The sequence below is a fragment of the Botrytis sinoallii genome (assembly GCF_014898435.1).
Source record: "Botrytis sinoallii strain Bc 23 chromosome Unknown BSIN_001, whole genome shotgun sequence".
Classification (NCBI taxonomy): Eukaryota; Fungi; Ascomycota; class Leotiomycetes; order Helotiales; family Sclerotiniaceae; genus Botrytis; species Botrytis sinoallii.
This window is the reverse complement of record NW_024066028.1, coordinates 3028561-3046102: the sequence shown is the minus strand read 5'-3', so window position 1 is coordinate 3046102 and position 17542 is coordinate 3028561. Positions and strand designations below refer to the sequence as shown.

At 42.9% G+C, this 17542-nt stretch overlaps 6 protein-coding genes across 6 annotated transcripts; 4 read left to right on the top strand and 2 right to left on the bottom strand.

Annotated features, from left to right (window-relative positions):
• Window positions 1-1896: 1896 nt before the first annotated feature.
• Window positions 1897-2405, top strand: EAF02_000642 (uncharacterized protein; the record flags this gene model as incomplete). The annotated part of the gene is made up of 2 exons (XM_038896690.1): window positions 1897-2044; window positions 2101-2405. 2 exons carry the CDS (start codon window positions 1897-1899, stop codon window positions 2403-2405), a joined length of 453 nt encoding a protein of 150 aa, XP_038763549.1.
• A 2670-nt stretch (window positions 2406-5075) lies between these two features.
• On the top strand, window positions 5076-7089 carry EAF02_000641 (uncharacterized protein; the record flags this gene model as incomplete). The annotated part of the gene is made up of 4 exons (XM_038896689.1): window positions 5076-5094; window positions 5176-5302; window positions 5398-6880; window positions 6934-7089. 4 exons carry the CDS (start codon window positions 5076-5078, stop codon window positions 7087-7089), a joined length of 1785 nt encoding a protein of 594 aa, XP_038763548.1.
• A 2658-nt stretch (window positions 7090-9747) lies between these two features.
• EAF02_000640 (uncharacterized protein) lies at window positions 9748-11392 on the top strand (the record flags this gene model as incomplete). The annotated part of the gene is made up of 4 exons (XM_038896688.1): window positions 9748-9754; window positions 9814-10262; window positions 10314-10781; window positions 10841-11392. 4 exons carry the CDS (start codon window positions 9748-9750, stop codon window positions 11390-11392), a joined length of 1476 nt encoding a protein of 491 aa, XP_038763547.1.
• Window positions 11393-13421: 2029 nt separating this feature from the next.
• On the bottom strand, window positions 13422-14721 carry EAF02_000639 (uncharacterized protein). The gene is made up of 3 exons (XM_038896687.1): window positions 14499-14721; window positions 14124-14196; window positions 13422-14043 (listed from the first exon to the last, which is right to left on the bottom strand). The coding sequence occupies exons 1-3, from the start codon at window positions 14569-14571 to the stop codon at window positions 13761-13763; spliced, it is 429 nt and encodes a 142-aa protein (XP_038763546.1). The 5' UTR covers window positions 14572-14721; the 3' UTR covers window positions 13422-13760.
• A 438-nt stretch (window positions 14722-15159) lies between these two features.
• On the bottom strand, window positions 15160-15932 carry EAF02_000638 (uncharacterized protein; the record flags this gene model as incomplete). Its single annotated transcript, XM_038896686.1, has 4 exons — window positions 15160-15621; window positions 15672-15743; window positions 15823-15831; window positions 15909-15932. 4 exons carry the CDS (start codon window positions 15930-15932, stop codon window positions 15160-15162), a joined length of 567 nt encoding a protein of 188 aa, XP_038763545.1.
• A 351-nt stretch (window positions 15933-16283) lies between these two features.
• EAF02_000637 (uncharacterized protein) lies at window positions 16284-16860 on the top strand (the record flags this gene model as incomplete). The annotated part of the gene is made up of 2 exons (XM_038896685.1): window positions 16284-16434; window positions 16496-16860. The coding sequence occupies 2 exons, from the start codon at window positions 16284-16286 to the stop codon at window positions 16858-16860; spliced, it is 516 nt and encodes a 171-aa protein (XP_038763544.1).
• Window positions 16861-17542: the final 682 nt, after the last annotated feature.

Here is a 17542-nt window from a genome sequence, read left to right as displayed (position 1 = left end):
AAGTACGATTGCATGTATTTGCGAAAAAATAGCCAACTCTTTGGGTCGAAAAAGCGAGAGGTGTTGATGCAAGATTGCCGTTCTCTCGCTTGGCAGTTGATCGAAATATTGTTGATTGGTCTTGGAGGTTAGCTTTATACTTATTATAGGGTTTCACAATTGGGCTTTCAACTATTTCCTAGTTTGCTCGATAGAATCCTTCTTCTAGGGACTTGTTTTGTACGGATTCGATATTAGTAGATATTATCCCATTGAGACGACGAACATTTGCAGTACGGAAAAGTCAGCTGTACGTTTCGGGGATCAATTACTTTGAATTTTTATGTTACCTTCTTACTACTCCATCTAAGTATGTGATTATAATTTGGATAGTTTGATGAACTTAAAATAAACAACACAAAGTGCTCATTTGCCATGCAGTAAATGAAGTCAATCCTTTATTTAGAACGTCTTTGCCTTAAGTGATTATGATTACTGTGTTTACTACTACACATGACTTATGAGGCTTCAATCCGAGACACCAGAACCATTTTTTCGGTGCTATTGCCGTCACAGGAACTACGGGCCGAGAAATATTTATGGGTAGAATCGCGCTGTAATCTTGTGATGTGAAGGCTTCGAAGGAAAAATAAGTTGCTCAGTCGTCCCGCATGGTTCGTGTATATCCTCAAGCATTCTTTACTGTCGTCGCAGATGCTGTCGAGAATGCTTCTTCTGAATCCTTTGAGCCGTAAGTATATAACTCAGGGAACGTTCGCAAGACTTTGATAGTTATTTGTGACTTTGCTATCTCAGCAGACAAGATGGCTTTGCAGCGCAGTCCATTTACGGGGAAGAAGCGCATTGGTATTTAATTCCTTGCCATGGCTTTTGGGGGAGGGGAGAGACGAAACGTTTCGCCAATATGCTACGTGTACAAGAGTCCAGATAAGGAGGACCTAATTCTATATCCGAGTGGGCGCGCTAGTATCCCAGATATTACGATGAGTACAAGGAAGATACTATATACACGACAGATAGAATCTGGAACTGCATGAACAGCCGATTTTCCACTAAGGTTTTTTTATCTCCACATAATCATGAATGATGCCATATGCCGTACGTCCTACTTTGAATAGTATCGAGAATCTCTAACTCTCAACTCAATCTCAACGATAGCACATGCTTCCGTGCCTTCAATACCGACTTCGTCTTCATTTATTAATCGCACATTGGCTCTCACAAACAACCTGCTAAATCCGCTCTGCTAAGTAAGTTGATTGTCCCGGGAATCTAACAGCGGCGAGATAGCTCGGGTGCATTCATTCAATGACTTTCACTCGCCTTTCTCACAAATCCTCCATTCTGTTCGCCCTTTTTTCTACATACATCTTTCGGTATACCACATTCCCTTATTAATCTGCTATCCACCAAAACCTCGCTCTTCCATCCTATCGAAACTTGTAAAGAACGGATTTTGGCATGATCACCGGATCTATCTCTCATTGTGTTTGACATTAAAGTAACCCTCAATTCTCAATATTGACTAGCTCAAGGAATGACTCAAAGACTGCGGTATAGAAAAGTACATATTCATTGCGAAAAGCGACACAGATTTACTCTCGATGCTTCATACTCTATCCACTGAAGCACCACCATCAATACACGTCAAATGCTCATATCCAGGTTCGTTGCTGCTATCACCATCGTCATGATTCACCGTAATCTCCAATATTTGAGCACAAAGCGATTATGCATCCCATCACAACAGAGTTTGCTTGGCTAACTGTGCAATCTGTATAGGATTAAGAGGTTAGTCGAGAAAGCGTGTGCATTTGTTGCTGCTCCTCGATTTTTATATCACGGTCGTTGGATGGAGAATTGACATTCCTGTTTTCACCGAGACGACCGAGAAAAATGCTTGACAGTGGTTTGCTTGGGATCTGGGAACTACGTTATAATCTGCGAGCAAGATGTATTGTTACATGCGGCATCAACACAGTGGATTTGGTGAACATCGAGTCTTTTCTCAACTCAAAGTTCTCAGGTGGAGGTTTTGATGCTCGTATGTCCAAACGAAGGTTTCCGAGTAATTTTATGGCTGACAGCACATTCTTTTAGGGTACGAAGATGTACTCCTGGTGAGAGATGCTATTTTCACACAGAGGTGCATCATGGAACCACCTCCGAAACACGTTATATTCAGTGTTCCCACTCAATCGTACCAATATCCCCGACAGATTGAAGAACACACCGAATCTATTAACTATGTACCAAAGAATCATTTCCCACAGCCATTATTTGACCGGTGTACTTTGAATACCACCGTACCTTCTGTTTGGCTGATCAATGAATACATAGCAGGATACAGTTACAACCTAAGATGCTTCCGACGCGCGATTTCGGGAGCACTCCGTCTGCTTTAGGACTACCTCTTTCGCCGGAGTCGCATGGGCAACTCATATTCGCTGATTGATGGCGAAGACTTTCATGAGAAGAACTCGGTTTCGATCCATCGACGGAGCGATTCAAAAGGCTCGCTTTCAGGGCCCGGAAGACATAGCTAGAAATTCTCGCAACTTTCTGAACATTCTGATTTGAGAAACACAAGATTCTTAAGTCTTACGGGGCAGATGTTGAATATCAGGATAGCTAGTAGAGATACAATAGCATGTAGTTTACCATGGACATTGCATGTTCGCCCACGGCCATTGATGACCTTGGTGTTGAGCATAATTCTCAAAGTCGTCTTCTAGAGTAGCATCTCAAGGCACTTTAAAAGTTACGAGATGATACAGTCTACTGTAGAAGTCGCGATAAAGTTAAGACTACCCGATAGAAATGATTTGAAGAGGATGAGATATTGAATTCGATTATGAAAGAAAGATCCCAACGTCGTCATTCTGACAAATAACCTTCAGTTACATTCTTCCATTCCCATCAATTCACGGAAAGCTCTTGGAGTAATCATATTAATATAAGTAGGGATCCAGATCGAACCAAGCCCGTCGTGGTTCGAAGAGACTCTTTCATGGTGTATGTTATGCTTTGCTTGCCTGAAGAATTTATGGAGAAGATGCCGACCCCTTCTGCTTAGCGCGCTAGGAATCTAACGGAAACAACATCATATATCTCAAAATCATTGATGGTTGGCATTTCATATTCAATCCAGGGCCAAAAGTTTCTTTGAGATACAAGTAATGCCATGCAAAATGGTCGTGCAGAGCATGTTACTGACAATATTTTAAAAAGACTTTGCTTTAACTTTACAATTATAAAGATTAATTTGTGACTGTCCGCATATCGCAGAACCTCCAAAGTATTGACATGAATCAAAAGACAGCAAAGATTATCGCAGGAGTAAAGAACCAAGATGCGATCTTGACACTTGCCAGTACAGATCGATGTAGAATTGTAGCAATACATGAGGTTTGTGGGTCTGAACGGTTTTCATTCATATGACAATACCATGCGCAACTCCATTCCAGAGACTCTACGATGGCATATGTTCAGCTGAACAGTGCTAGACTATTAGTCGATTATTCGGAAGATCAATAACCTTCAGCAGTATCCATTGAGATTTTCCAGAATCTGTGATTTCTCAAGGACCGAAAGTCAGCAATCCATTACCGCAGTGGTGATAAACAAATAAAATAGACTTATCCAGAATTCTACTATATACACACCTAGTACGCGGAACATAAGGCTGATCGGGCTCTAAATTCACACCCTACGATGTGCTGTTTATATTTATTTAACTTCATAGTGGGATTGTGATAAGGAAACGAAAGTGTAAGACTTACAAGAATCAGAGTGCAAAGTAGGGATTCCTCAACAAGACATGATACACGTAGGTAAATACTTCTTGAATAAGTCATAAGCTCGTACACCTGAGATAGCGACGTGCAGCATCACCCCTTCCATACCTGCTTATTTAGCATGTATGGCACATCTTGTACGGTCGGTCTTGCTTTTTCTAATCCTGATATCTACGACTGTACGAGTAACCACACAACAATAAGCTTGAACTGCAAAAACGACCAAGATGAGTGATGTTCACAGGTTTAATTCTACATAGGTTCATGAGTCATGACAAGTCAGAATTGAGATATTGTATATTCACCCGGATGAATTTGCTTGACACATTCGTCGAACATGAAAAGGGCTACCGGTACCTAGATAGAGACGGGATAAAGATAAAACGGTATCAAGTCGCATCTTCCGTCACTCAAGCCATGTAGCTCGTATCCCTTTGTGCTTCATGGGCTTGTATGGATAATCTGTGATCATCACTCTCTCCATATTGATAAGATAGAGACCGCTTGCATGGCGCATCACATCAGGTTATTCGGTGTTGCACGGCATCTTGTATGTGTCGACAACAGTCAAATGCCAGACATTCAACCACCATCCAGATCATACATATCAGGTTCATACGTTGTGGCATCAGGTGTACTTCAATAACCTTCATGACAGCAAGCAACCACTCATCACTTATTTATCACCATGACAAGCTAATGCATCAAATCAAAAATACAAATTTACAAAGATTGGAATGTATGGCCAATCATTGCGACCCTTCCTATAGTGAAAAAGGAAGCGCCGCACCCAAGATCGATCAATTTCTCTCCATTTCGACTGACGATTCTCAAGGTCGTGGAAACCTCACATCATCACGAATGATGACGGGTTTCTCACCGAAAATGCTTTATAGCGAATGTGATGTATGCGTTGTACTTCCGAAGAAGTTTGTGCAGAAGAAAAAGAGAAATCTTGGGAAGTGTCTGAACCTTTTTATGTTCGAATTTTTTTCCATTCGCTTAATCATCCACGATCTAGACCATCTCAGGATTAGTGTCAATCACCCCACCACTCAACCCGCGAAATGGGACAAGCCTGACAAAAAAACTTATTGACTGACCTATTGCCCCGCGTTGAATTATAATTTGTAACTAACAAACTTCATCGTTTGATTCAAAATCTCCAGATTTCTATTCATTTAAAGTACGTGATAAATTGTTCAATTCCCATCTCTTTTCCCTTCAATTTGTATCGATTACTCTTTTCACTCACACAGATTCTTGCAGCAAAGCACAATGTCTGCCCAAAAGACTGGTCAGTTAGTCTTATGCCATTCAAATAGAGAAAGGAAAGATCGTAATTAATAGAACCTCCTCGACTGACATGATTCAATAGCTATCATTTCTGTCTATGACAAGAAGGGGCTTCTTGATCTGGCCAAGGGATTGATCAAGCAGAATGTTCGTCTTCTTGCTTCAGGTGGGACCTCTAAAATGATTAGAGAGTCTGGTTTCCCAGTTGAGTAAGACGCTCCCTCACCTTTTGAACTTTTCGACCTTGAAAACCCTATCACCAATGCGATAAAATATCATTTACATCTCTAACGTGTAAACCTAGAGATGTTTCCGCAATCACTCATGCCCCAGAGATGTTGGGTGGTAGAGTCAAGACACTCCATCCATCAGTTCACGCCGGTATCCTTGCTCGCGACCTTGCATCCGACGAAAAAGATCTCGCAGAGCAGAACATCGACAAAGTAGACTACGTCATCTGCAACCTTTACCCTTTCAAGGAGACAATCAACAAGATTAATGTTACAATCCCTGAGGCTGTCGAGGATATTGATATTGGAGGAGTTACTTTGATCAGAGCTGCTGCCAAAAACCACACTCGAGTCACAATCTTGACCGACCCAGGAGATTATCCAGAATTCTTGGAAGAACTTGCGAAGGGTGATGTCACAGAGCGTAGCAGAAAGTTGTATGCATTGAAGGCTTTTGAACATACTGCGGATTATGACGCTTCCATCTCGGATTATTTCCGTAAGCAATATGCTGGAGAGGGTGTACAACAACTTGCTTTGAGATATGGTGCCAACCCACATCAGAAGCCTGCTCAAGCCTATGTCAGTGAGGGACCTATGCCATTCAAGGTTCTTTGTGGCTCCCCAGGATATGTCAATCTTCTAGACGCTCTCAATGCATGGCCTTTAGTTAAGGAGCTCAAGGCCGCCCTTGGTCACCCAGCAGCGGCCAGTTTCAAGCATGTCTCACCTGCAGGTGCTGCAATTGGTGTTCCTCTCACAGCTGATGAGCGTAAAGTCTACATGGTCGATGACATTGCTGGTTTGGAGAATTCTCCTTTGGCTCAGGCATACGCACGTGCCAGAGGTGCAGACCGAATGAGCAGTTTCGGAGATATGATTGCATTGAGTGATATCGTTGACGTTCCAACTGCCAAGATTATTTCAAGAGAAGTTTCGGATGGTGTTATTGCTCCAGGCTACGAGGATGCCGCCCTTGAGATCTTGAGAAAAAAGAAGGGTGGTAAGTACCTTGTCCTTCAAATGGACCCCGACTTCACACCACCTAAACAAGAGACAAGAACCGTTTATGGCATCAACTTGAGCCAACGCCGCAACGATATTGTCATTTCCCCCAAGTCATTCTCTTCCATCATTACACCAAAAGAGTCCGCCCCTCTTTCCGACTCAGCTGTCCGAGACTTGACAGTGGCTACTATCGCATTGAAATATACACAAAGTAACTCTGTTTGCTACGCCCTAAATGGTCAAGTCATTGGCTTGGGAGCTGGTCAACAATCTCGCATTCACTGCACCCGACTTGCCGGAGATAAGGCCGATAACTGGTGGTTGAGGTTTCATCCACGTGTTTTGGGTATCAAGTTCAAGACTGGTACCAAGCGCCCTGACAAGAGCAATGCAATTGATCTCCTCGTCAGTGGTGAATTGCCAAAATCTGGTCCAGAGCGTGAAGGATACGAAGGTTTCTTTGAAGAGGTTCCTGCCGAGTTCACTGAAAAGGAGAGAGAAGAATGGATGTCGAAGCTCACTCAAGTTGCAGTTTCCAGTGATGCATTTGTAAGTTTACGTTATTTCTATTGCCTCATTTTATACACTACTAACTTGACTAGTTCCCATTCATCGATAATGTCTACCGTGCTGCAAGATCAGGTGTTAAGTACATTGCTGCACCAAGTGGCAGTCAAAATGATTCATATGTCTTTGAAACTGCTGAAAAGCTTGACATCACATTTGTCGAGCAAAGCATTCGTTTGTTCCACCACTAAATTGTCTATTCCGTAAGGTTCGGGATAGCGAGCGGATATTGCAAGGTTGGAAACCTTGCTTCAACCCATTTGAGGGAAAAATTCTAGAGATACCCTACCATAGAAACGACCCACAGGGCGTAACGTGATATGAAAATTCAACATTTGTGACTATTTTTCAATTGAGCTTTCAGGCACATTTTTTGCTTTGCTATCATGACCATGGAGTACCTATATGTAGTATAATCCACGTGCATAATCAGAGTAAGACAAATCCATCGAATTCTTGCGACTTCCTGAAACGTAGGATTGGGCAGGAAACGATAAGACCGTTCTTGTCGACCCATCGGCCCAGACATGCAGCCATGACTTTCAACTGGAAACATGAATCTGCAACATGCAAAGGACTTTTTTTAGAGCATTATTATATCATCTGGGATTCGGTAATGTTGAAAAGGCGTTTGTAAATTGTGATGTCTCTTTTCACTGGTGCGTTCGACACCTGAGAGGACAGATGATGGGTGAATGGAGTCAGCACTAGAACTATGGTATCTCTCGTGCAACAGCCCAGTGTGAGGGTGTTCGTACGGGTAACTGCTTGTCTAGTATTCTGTTCAGATGGGATACGGACTTTGGGAGAATAGCCTAGGTACTCATGCTTATGATCTATTTTATCATCATCATTGTTATTGTTATCGTTACATCTAGATTTCTAATGGAACGGATGAGCGGGAATTCGCAAAGGCGTCTGGACTGTGGTTTGTTTGTCTTTGATCTGTTTAAAATAGAAACAGACATAGACATGGGAAATATCTTGGAATTGATTGCATGGATTGAATAGAAAATTTCTCTTGAAAAATGATTTGAATTGATAATTCGATCTATGTAATCATTTTATTATTATTGATATTTTGCAACTAGTAATACTAATACGGATGAATGTGTATGCGTGTACTATCACATCTTTTAAATATAGATTCTTTTATCTGGATGTACAATGTGTGTGTGTACCTACCTATCTATATATGGTACCTGCCTCAAGCCTGCGTAGTGCAGTGCGTGGATGCTTGATAAATCTAATGGGTATTCTTTTGCATTATGATTAATTGCCTTGTAACTAGGTAGTTTTTTCCATCATACTCCGTAGACAAAGTTAGTATAGAATATAGCAAAAATAGTTCCTTAACACCAAAAGAAAATCTATCTATTGGATATCAATCGATATTGAAATTCTCTATCGAATGATCAAACGATAGATGTCCAAGCTTCTTCTGATAATGAAGGATTGATTGGATTCTGAAGATCAATACGGTAGATAGAGACTTTGGTGATGCTGGTCAAGGGTCCATCAGAAATGGTACTTGTCGTTCTTACAGAAGTAGATGCCGCCAAGTCCGTGCTGATGAAGGGGGAGGATGGATAAATCGCGATTGGTGCTGACATACCTAGTATGTTTGTTTACCGCCCGAGCTAGTCCTCGCTAATGCGGATAGGCTGGGGGAGTAGTTGCTGTTTTAGTTGTGTAAGATTTATCTCAATTATTAAATGCAGCCAAAACTTTGAAGCCAATACATAAATTGTGATTGTGGTCCCCTGTTTATTCATCGTGCACACCATGTTCGGATTTAAAAGCAGCATGTATATCACTAGCAAATCATAGCCGAAAGATTCAATTTTCACTCTCACTCGCATGTGTTTCCTTCAAGCATTAATATCGGTTTCCTCCAATCATATCCTGGTTTGCATCGTTCACACATCCAATATGCAGATGCAAAGTGCCAAAGAGGTCAGCCCGGGAGTATTGAAGGGAATTGAAATCCCCCGCTCTGCAAATCATTGATAAAGACCAGGTCAGAAAATGGCCCTGAGTGGTGGTGTAGTGAAGAGTGGGCGCCAAAAAAAGATGAGAGATGGGTAGTACCACCTTACTCATTTGCTTCTAACCGTGTAATTTCTGCTTGCAATTTTCTGTCTTCTATATCGTTTTCAATTTTCTCCATCTCTTTCTGCATGTTCAAAAGTATCTTTTGCGTATGTTTGATATTCCTCTCGTGGCTGAAAATCCAACAAATGTCGAATCATTTATAATAAATCTCACTCAGCCTTGTGTTGAGACCGCAGTTCTTGCCCCCATCGATCTAGACAATATATCGACGGGTAGAACCACACACTTTCTACTTTTGTTTAGTTCGTGCGAATAGAAAAACGCATCTTTGATGCACACTATCAGCGGGCGTCTATTTCGGTCCCAATATCTGTAAGGTTAGACCCCACCATTCATCCAGTTATATTCTTTCCCTTCAGTGCGAGGCCAATATTTGGCCACTAGGTGTCCGATATCCTGGTCTTGCATCTGATCTACAAGTCATATCATTGCTCTCCATCTCCCGCTTTCTTCAAACAGTCGTACGAAGCCTGGTATTTTATTCCAATTTCTTGCTTTTGTCGTTGTTGCGCGCGCTACACAAAACCCTACGGCATCCCCTCATCTTCAAGAACTGTTTTGTCTTCTTTCTCCCTTGGTAGCTGGTCTCTAATTGTACAACCTTTTCTTCCTTTAACCATTTTACTTGCTTGCACTTCCATTGATAGTGCTTTTGGTCAAGTCTCTTTTTGGCCTCACGATATACTCGAGTAACTTGCGTCAATTTGTCCTTCCTTCCTTTTCAATTCATCACAATGTCATGTTAGTAGTCTGACTATTAGTTATCGTTGATGTATCCGTATGCTCATTGATTTATTTAGCACCACCAACAAACAAGAGGCGTCCACCTCCCCTCACACAGCCCCGATCGTCTAGCGATTCATCTACAGCTTCGTCAGCTTCATCACTCAAAGTTCCTCGAACACCCAGATTCGCCGAAGCGACGGCTGTATATTCTCCTGTAGATGATAAGAGATCACCATTTGCAGATCCTCCAAGCACATCAGATTCCCAGGCCCCGAAATCACAAGCATACATGGCTCAATCACAACCCTCCGATATTGGCTTCGGCTACATATCAGATAATCAAAGACAATCTCAAGGTGTTCCGGTTGAGATGCCACTCACACCATCATCACCATTAAAAAGCGCATTAAGAGTACCCGGCACGCCGGGAAGAATGATGAACCCATTAAGTCCGACATTTCGAGAGGAACAGGTTTTAGAAAAGCATGAGGAATTGACTGAGAAGGAACAAGTCAAGGACTTGGTATGAGAATCTTCAAGACAATGATCTTGATTCACACTAACAATTGAGCAGAAAGTCAAGACCAGAGTCAGAGTAGCAAAGCTACTCCTAAGATTTGTAAACTTCAGCTGCAGTCTAATCGTTCTCGCCATGATCTCAACTTCCGTCACCATCTTCAACGCAACCAAATCATTACCAGCCCGAAGCAATCTTCCGCCTTGGGCAGAGGGTACAAAGACTTGGCCTCAAATAGTCGTTCTTTCAGTATCCTGTGTATCACTTGCACTTTGTCTAGTTGTCTTCTACAATTATTGGAAAGGAGGCCACAAGCGAGCAGAGAAGGTTGCGGTTTATTATACGCTCTTTGCAGTCGCCTACTTTATCTTCAGTACAGTTATGTGGGCAGTAGCAGCTGGTATCTTACAGGGTGCAAGAAACTCTGGAAACAACAAAGATATCTGGGGCTGGTCATGTGTCGACAACAAAAGACGAGAAATTTTTCAAGAAGAAGTGGACTATGCCCTAGTCTGCCGATTGCAAGTAAGTTTCTCCCCTCGTTCAATTCATTCTCACAATTCATTCTAACACCTTCACTCTAGTCCTGGGGTCTCGTCTGTTGCATCATCGAAGTCGTCCTCGAATCCATCACCATCGCCATCTACGCCGTCGTCTTCTACCGCTACTATTCCAAACAACGACTTCGCAAGTCCATGGCCATTCGCGATCGCGCTCGCTCAGATCTCTACCTCGCTCAACTCCGCTCCCAATCTGCACCCAACACGCCTGGTTTTGGCCCCTTGAGCCCCTCCTACTCCCAATATGCCAAATCTCCGAAATTCCCACCGAGCGCGTATCAGAATGGTCCGGATGCCGAGGAAGGTCATGGAACGAGATTTGTAGAGGCAAGGTCGTATGGTGGAATGAGTGCAGCGAAACCGTTTACCCTACAAGCACCTCCGATTAAAGTGCAAAGCGCCACGCCGAAGATGGATCAGGGAGCATTCCAAGCTCAGACTCCTCCGCCGCCACCACCTCAGCAGCAACAACAGAGAGTTGTGGAACATGTGGATGCGGCGCCGGGCGAACAAACTTATGCTAGTGTACCGATACCCGGTGCTTATGCTAGTCCGCTTCCAAATTCGGGAAGATAGAATTGTTGGGAATTAAGAAGGTGTGAATGTAGATAATTTATTTGGTCTGTGGTGTGAGGGTGGGTGGATAGTTTTTGGAATTCTTGGGCTGGGACTTGGATTTGAATTTGGGTTTTTGTGTGTGTTTGGTGTCTAGGACATACTCACCATACACCCATGTTTTATATTGTTCCTTGACATTTATTTTCTTTTTCCCTATTTCTTTTTTTAACTACCTTTTTGATGGACGGAGTTTGGTCGGTTGGCTGGAAGATACTCCCTATAACGCTGCAGTCGTTTACAATTTCTTTTTTTGCTTTAACAGTTAAAGTGTATGGATGGATGAAAGGGTGTGGATGAAGGGGCTAGGGGTAGGTAGCATTGCACTACCACGGTATATCGGCGGATGAAACAACCGAACGAACAAACAAACCAGGGGGGGGGAGGGGGGATGAAAGGATGAATAGGATAAACACATCCACTCCCACGATACCAGGACTCAGAAAGAAACCCGAGAAATTCAAAAGAAACCCCCACTCGTTGAAAAGAAAGAAGCTGGACTTGAAATCTATATTAATATTGCTGGATGCAATTTTGGAAATACAATACGCCTAGGAATCCGGAGTTGGAAGATTCGCTATCTAGATTGATTGTGCGCCATGAAAATGAAAGAATACCTACCTACCTACCTACCTACTATTGTACCTTTGCTCTTTCCTCGTCGCTTAACTCTTGATGCGTGATTCCCGGTCTTTGATTCTCGTTTCATCAATTCCCACCTGGGCATTCTATACCCACAAACTCACAGCATCACATTACATTGCATTCCATCCATTCGAAATCCACATCTTGAATCTTTCCTTCTCTTCTCTTCTCTTTCCTGCCAACCCAATTTCCCTCTTATCTCATCTCTCAATTTCTCCTCCCAATGCAATAGAAGCAATTCATCCCTAGTCCACACACACACATATGTATACCCCCCCCCCCCCCCCCCCCCCCTCTCCAAATACCCACGATTCCACAATCTTAAAAGTCAATCTCAACAGCATACCAGCGTCACGTTGATGAAACCCCAGCACACCACTTCGTTCTTCTTCCTAGGTTCTAACATGTATGATCATGTTGGAATTGATACCCTACCCCCCTTTCCCCCCCCTTGTATACAACACAAAACATCTTTTTCAATTTAGCATTTCCTAATATATAATACCTAATATTCACTAAGTAAGAATATTCCTTTTCTAAACTTGTTATCGGATTTTACATTTCCCCGTAAATTGGTATGATATGATATGATGCGATATGATACGAAACGAATGATACTACGTAGGTAGGATACCTAATCAAGACTCGCACCGTCTACGTATACCTACGAGATATCTCAATACGAATCTCGATGATCATTAACCAACTACCTACTACCAACATAGTAGAATATATTGTTCCCCTACTCCTACTCACACTCCTTCTTCTCACTTGACGTTATATTCTCCCTCCCTTCCTCCCCTCCCCTCCTGCCCCGTTCATCACCTTAACAAATCCCATCATTTCACATGCTTAACTCCCACAACTCCTCTTTTAATCAATCTATTGATTTTCATACCTCTCACCCTCACCTCTCACCTCACCCCCTCCCCACCCTCTCATATCTTGTTTCCCCTTCTTATTTCCAATCCCCAATCTCCTTTCCAAACACCACTCCTCACCAAACCACCACCTAGTACCCACATATCCCCAGAAATGAAATCAGCGCCGCAATCTGTCTGTGCCGCAGACCAACATGTTAATCAACGGATGTCTCGATTCTCGCCGCTTGGGAGATTTGATGGTTAGCCCTTTTGCATCTATATGTGAATGATGCCGGGCTGGGTTGTTGTATAGCTTGTGTTAGGTACTTGTCTAGTATGCAATGTATATATGTATATACCGTCTTAACTCAACAAACTTGGAATCTACCTAACCGTTTACTGAAGACCATCCGAAGATTTGGTCTCTTGTGGTTTTTGCGAGGAGTGAATAAACAATGCTTAAGAATCAAAACTGTCTTAATGCTCGATTAAACATCAATGCAACGAACAAATATAGACTTATTCGGCCAAATTCAAAAATGCAAAAATCGTGATCTTTTTATTGAATAGGTATCAGCTCGTAATTGCATTAAGAATTCCATCCATCATCTGTCTTTCTTCATCTTTTGCATTGCTTTACCTCCTCTAGGTGAAATGCACAAACGCACGCACGCATTCTCCGATATCTTTTTGATACTCCAGCATCTGCATCTCTCCTAGCCCATAACCCATTGTACGAGTACAGTGTTGCAAAGCGCCTCTCCCATGCCAACAATTCTCCTTTCCTTTCTCATATCTCTCTCATGTTCCACGCCGCAAATTTATTTTCCAACAGCCTTCTCAACCTTTGCCTCAGCCTTCTTCACAGCCTCCACGACACTCTCCTTAACACCCTCTACCCCAGTTCCGATCTTTGCCTTGGCTTCGGCCTCTTTGCCCCCCCATTGATGGTATTGCATCCATCTGTAACCCTGTGTGAGTTGTGCGCCTTCATTTACGAAGTGGCAGAGAAAGAGAAGAGGATTGAGTGGTGTGACAGCAAGAGAGTAGCGCATGAAAGTTGCGGAGTAAATGCAGAGTGCCAAAGTCATTTTACCCGAAATCCTATTGGAGGAAAATAATTAGCAACTTGGTTTTCAAGATGTGAATTTAAATTTAGAAGAGGGGAGAAGAGAGAGACATACAAATCAGGACTCTTTTGTGTGTCCATTACTGCGGCGATGGGAATACCGAAGTTGGAGACTGGACCCCAGAAATCTGATCATAGTGTTAGAAGACAATCTCATGTATATATTCCATACGCTCTATGAGATTCCGGAGCTGCGAATGCCAAATCTGGATTTTGGAATCCGAGTTTCTCTAACCCGTCAATTCCCCACCCATTTCCCTCATTCTCACTCTCAATCTTTCCCGATACTGGAATCAACTTTCACCTCCTCAGCTCACTTCTGGTTCCTCCACGCCGCTCTCAATTTGATCCTGCCAATGCCCATCCATCCCTCCTCCCAGCTCTCTCCCTCCTCCCCTCTTTCCCGGTTTGAAAGATTAGAAGAACTTACGAGTAGAACAAACATAGCTAACCGCAGGGTTACTACGAATCTTCGCATTAATTGCTTTGACCAACGCAGCCATCTTGAATATTTTTCGAGGTATTCTGAATGGTGATGTGATTGTTGTTGTTTGATACCCAGCTGCCAAAATAGGTTTTGACGGGACGGACGGAACAACGTGCTGGGATCGGATTTACCCTGAATTTGTCCGAGAATTATATTTTGATGTAGTGTCACGTGGTGACGGGACTGGATTTGAATGGGTGAGTTTTAGGGGAAAATGAGAAGAGAAGATGGCAAGATTAAACCAATTTAATGATGTGAGTGAGAACTACAACACCTGCATTACGAGAATGAGCAAAATTATATAGAATTCAATTAGCGTTGTCGCTTTGCTTGCTTGCTTTTATGCTACAAATTTGCGAATTTTGGTATGAAGTCAAAAGCCACCCCTCAACGCCTTTATTCTGATTGAATTTAACCTTCTCTGCATTGCCCCTATCATGCATGTCCGTGAGTTTCCTTTGGATCTCTCTTCTCTTATTTCTTTACCGATCATCATGTTCAATATGCCTTGACCATTCATCAGATTATATGCAGCATGCTCCTCTGAGAATATTCTTTAAGATTCAATTTGAAACGATCGTGTAACCCATTGTTCTTCAGATATCTATCTGCGAGGTGGAGCGAAACCTCCTGGTGGACCAGGTGGACCAGGGAAACCTGGAGGAGGAAATCCACCACCAAATCCTGGAGGTGGTGCACCTCTTCCAAATGGCGGAGGAGCTGGCATACCCGGGAAACCACCAATTCCAACAGCAGGACCAGCCAAGCCCCCTCTTCCAGCAGCTGGTCGCGCGATTCCAGTTCCAGCGGCCATAGCAGCTGATGGTACAGCACCACCTGGGACGCTGGCACCTAAACGAGAACTTGGATCTGCTGGTGGTGGTGATTCGACAGAAAGAGATATGACGTGTGTGCCTCGAATAATAGTAAGACCTAATGTACGCTTTTCTTCGGTTTCAACAAGAGGTGGTGCAGTGGAACTAGCTCCAGGAGCAGCTGTACTTTTTGGTGCCTTGCGCTTGACGCGTCTGAATTCTTCGGTATCGGCGAGAACGAGGTTCATGTGCTATTGGATAGTTAGCATGACCCATTGTGATTGATGCATAGGGATTCGACCTTATCAAATGCTAACATCTGTCCGACCATTTGACGCCCATCATTCATAGTCACTCTCATCCGGTAGTTGATCTATAACTCAATCAGTCCACATCTCAGGTCGAAAGGGTCGCGCAAAGCTGCAATAGCTGCATTGAAGGATATCACATACGAGACCGGCCTGTAGAAAGAGTAAATGTCAGCCTATAATGTCAACACAAGCTTGTAATGGTTTTAAGAAGGGGGTTTTAAACTCACCATCTTTCCCTGCTTGTTCGCCATGATGATGACTTTTGAGTGCGCGTTATTACGGCTCTCTGGTTTTCAAAGAATGTGTATAGAAGTCCGATCACTTCTTTTGATTTCAAAACTCTATTATGAGTATATGAGTTCTTGATATGAGGTTCTTCAAGATTGTACAAGGCTGGCTCGAGCTTCAAATGAAAAAGTATTGAAGCCTCAAACATGAGGCCACAAGAAATGCTTACCTAAACATCGTCGCCCACCTTTTAGGGTTTGCGCACTTATTAGCGAATATAACTTTTTGGACCTTTTGGAGTTTATTTTTGAATTTGACGATCCACGACGAAAAACGACAATTCCCCACGACTAATCGTAACAGCATCATTCAAAATGGCTGCATCCGGAGAGAAGACCGCAAACCCCATGAAGGAGCTTAAAATCCAGAAGCTCGTTCTCAACATCTCCGTCGGAGAATCTGGTGACAGACTTACCCGTGCTGCCAAAGTTTTGGAACAATTGAGTGGTCAAACCCCAGTTTACAGTAGGCATCCACCAATTATAGCAATTATTCGTTAGAAATTCCTCTAACATTTAAACCACAGGCAAGGCCAGATACACTGTCCGTACCTTCGGTATCCGTCGTAACGAAAAGATCGCTGTTCACGTCACCGTCCGTGGCCCAAAGGCTGAGGAAATTTTGGAGCGTGGATTGAAGGTCAAGGAATATGAGCTCCGCAAGCGCAACTTCTCTGAGACCGGTAACTTCGGTTTCGGTATCTCCGAACACATCGATCTCGGTATCAAGTACGACCCTGCGATCGGTATTTACGGAATGGATTTCTACGCCTGCATGACCCGCCCAGGTGAGCGTGTTGCCAAGCGTCGTCGCTGCAAGACCTCCATTGGTGCCAACCACAAGATCAAGCGTGATGAGACCGTCAAATTATGTGCTCACCGAAGAATTTAATGTCAATGATTTTGCTAACATTTCAACCTAGATGGTTCAAGAACCGTTTCGAGGGTATCGTCAGATAAGCGTTTCAATCAAAAAAATATGGCATGGGCTTCGAGTGTATCGATTCGGCGAGTTCTTTAGGATTTTGTCGTAACGTGGGCTTATGGAGTTATTGACAGGAAAACAAGGGGCATCATTGGTTGTACTTTACTGCATCTACGGATCAGATTACAATGAAGCAGTTCATCCAACTGTTCAGCTTGCTTCCTATTCGGATCAAGTCTGCGGCCTTAGAGACCGACCGGCTTGCCGGCTTTTCTTGCAAGTGCTGATTGCATATTTGTGACATGAAATAAAACAAAATTCATACCAACCTCACATTTTAACTTGCTTGTTATTGGTGATATTCTGAACAGACTGGTGTAATATCGCGGGTACTGGTACTGGAGCAAAGCGATGGAATATATGAGCCAAGTATGGCGATTCTTTACTTCAGCGCATTGAGAAACAAGAGTGCGAAATTCTAGATTGCTCTAGATTCATTGATGGATGTGCAATAGAATAGATTTATAGCAAAATCATAACCAATCTTCAACACCCTCAATTTATACCAGTTCTTGTGAACTTCGAAAGTATTCATCCATACCTTTGAACAAACAAAAGTCTGTGAGCAATAAGGTATTTGGCAATATAT

Coding starts and splice junctions, on each gene's coding strand:
- EAF02_000639 (XM_038896687.1), bottom strand. CDS start 14,571: ATGGCTGCGTTGGTCAAAGCAATTAATGCGAAGATTCGTAGTAACCCT. Junction 14,197..14,498: donor TAGCTATGTTTGTTCTACTC/GTAAGTTCTTCT, acceptor CACTATGATCAG/ATTTCTGGGGTCCAGTCTCC. Junction 14,044..14,123: donor ACACAAAAGAGTCCTGATTT/GTATGTCTCTCT, acceptor TTCCTCCAATAG/GATTTCGGGTAAAATGACTT.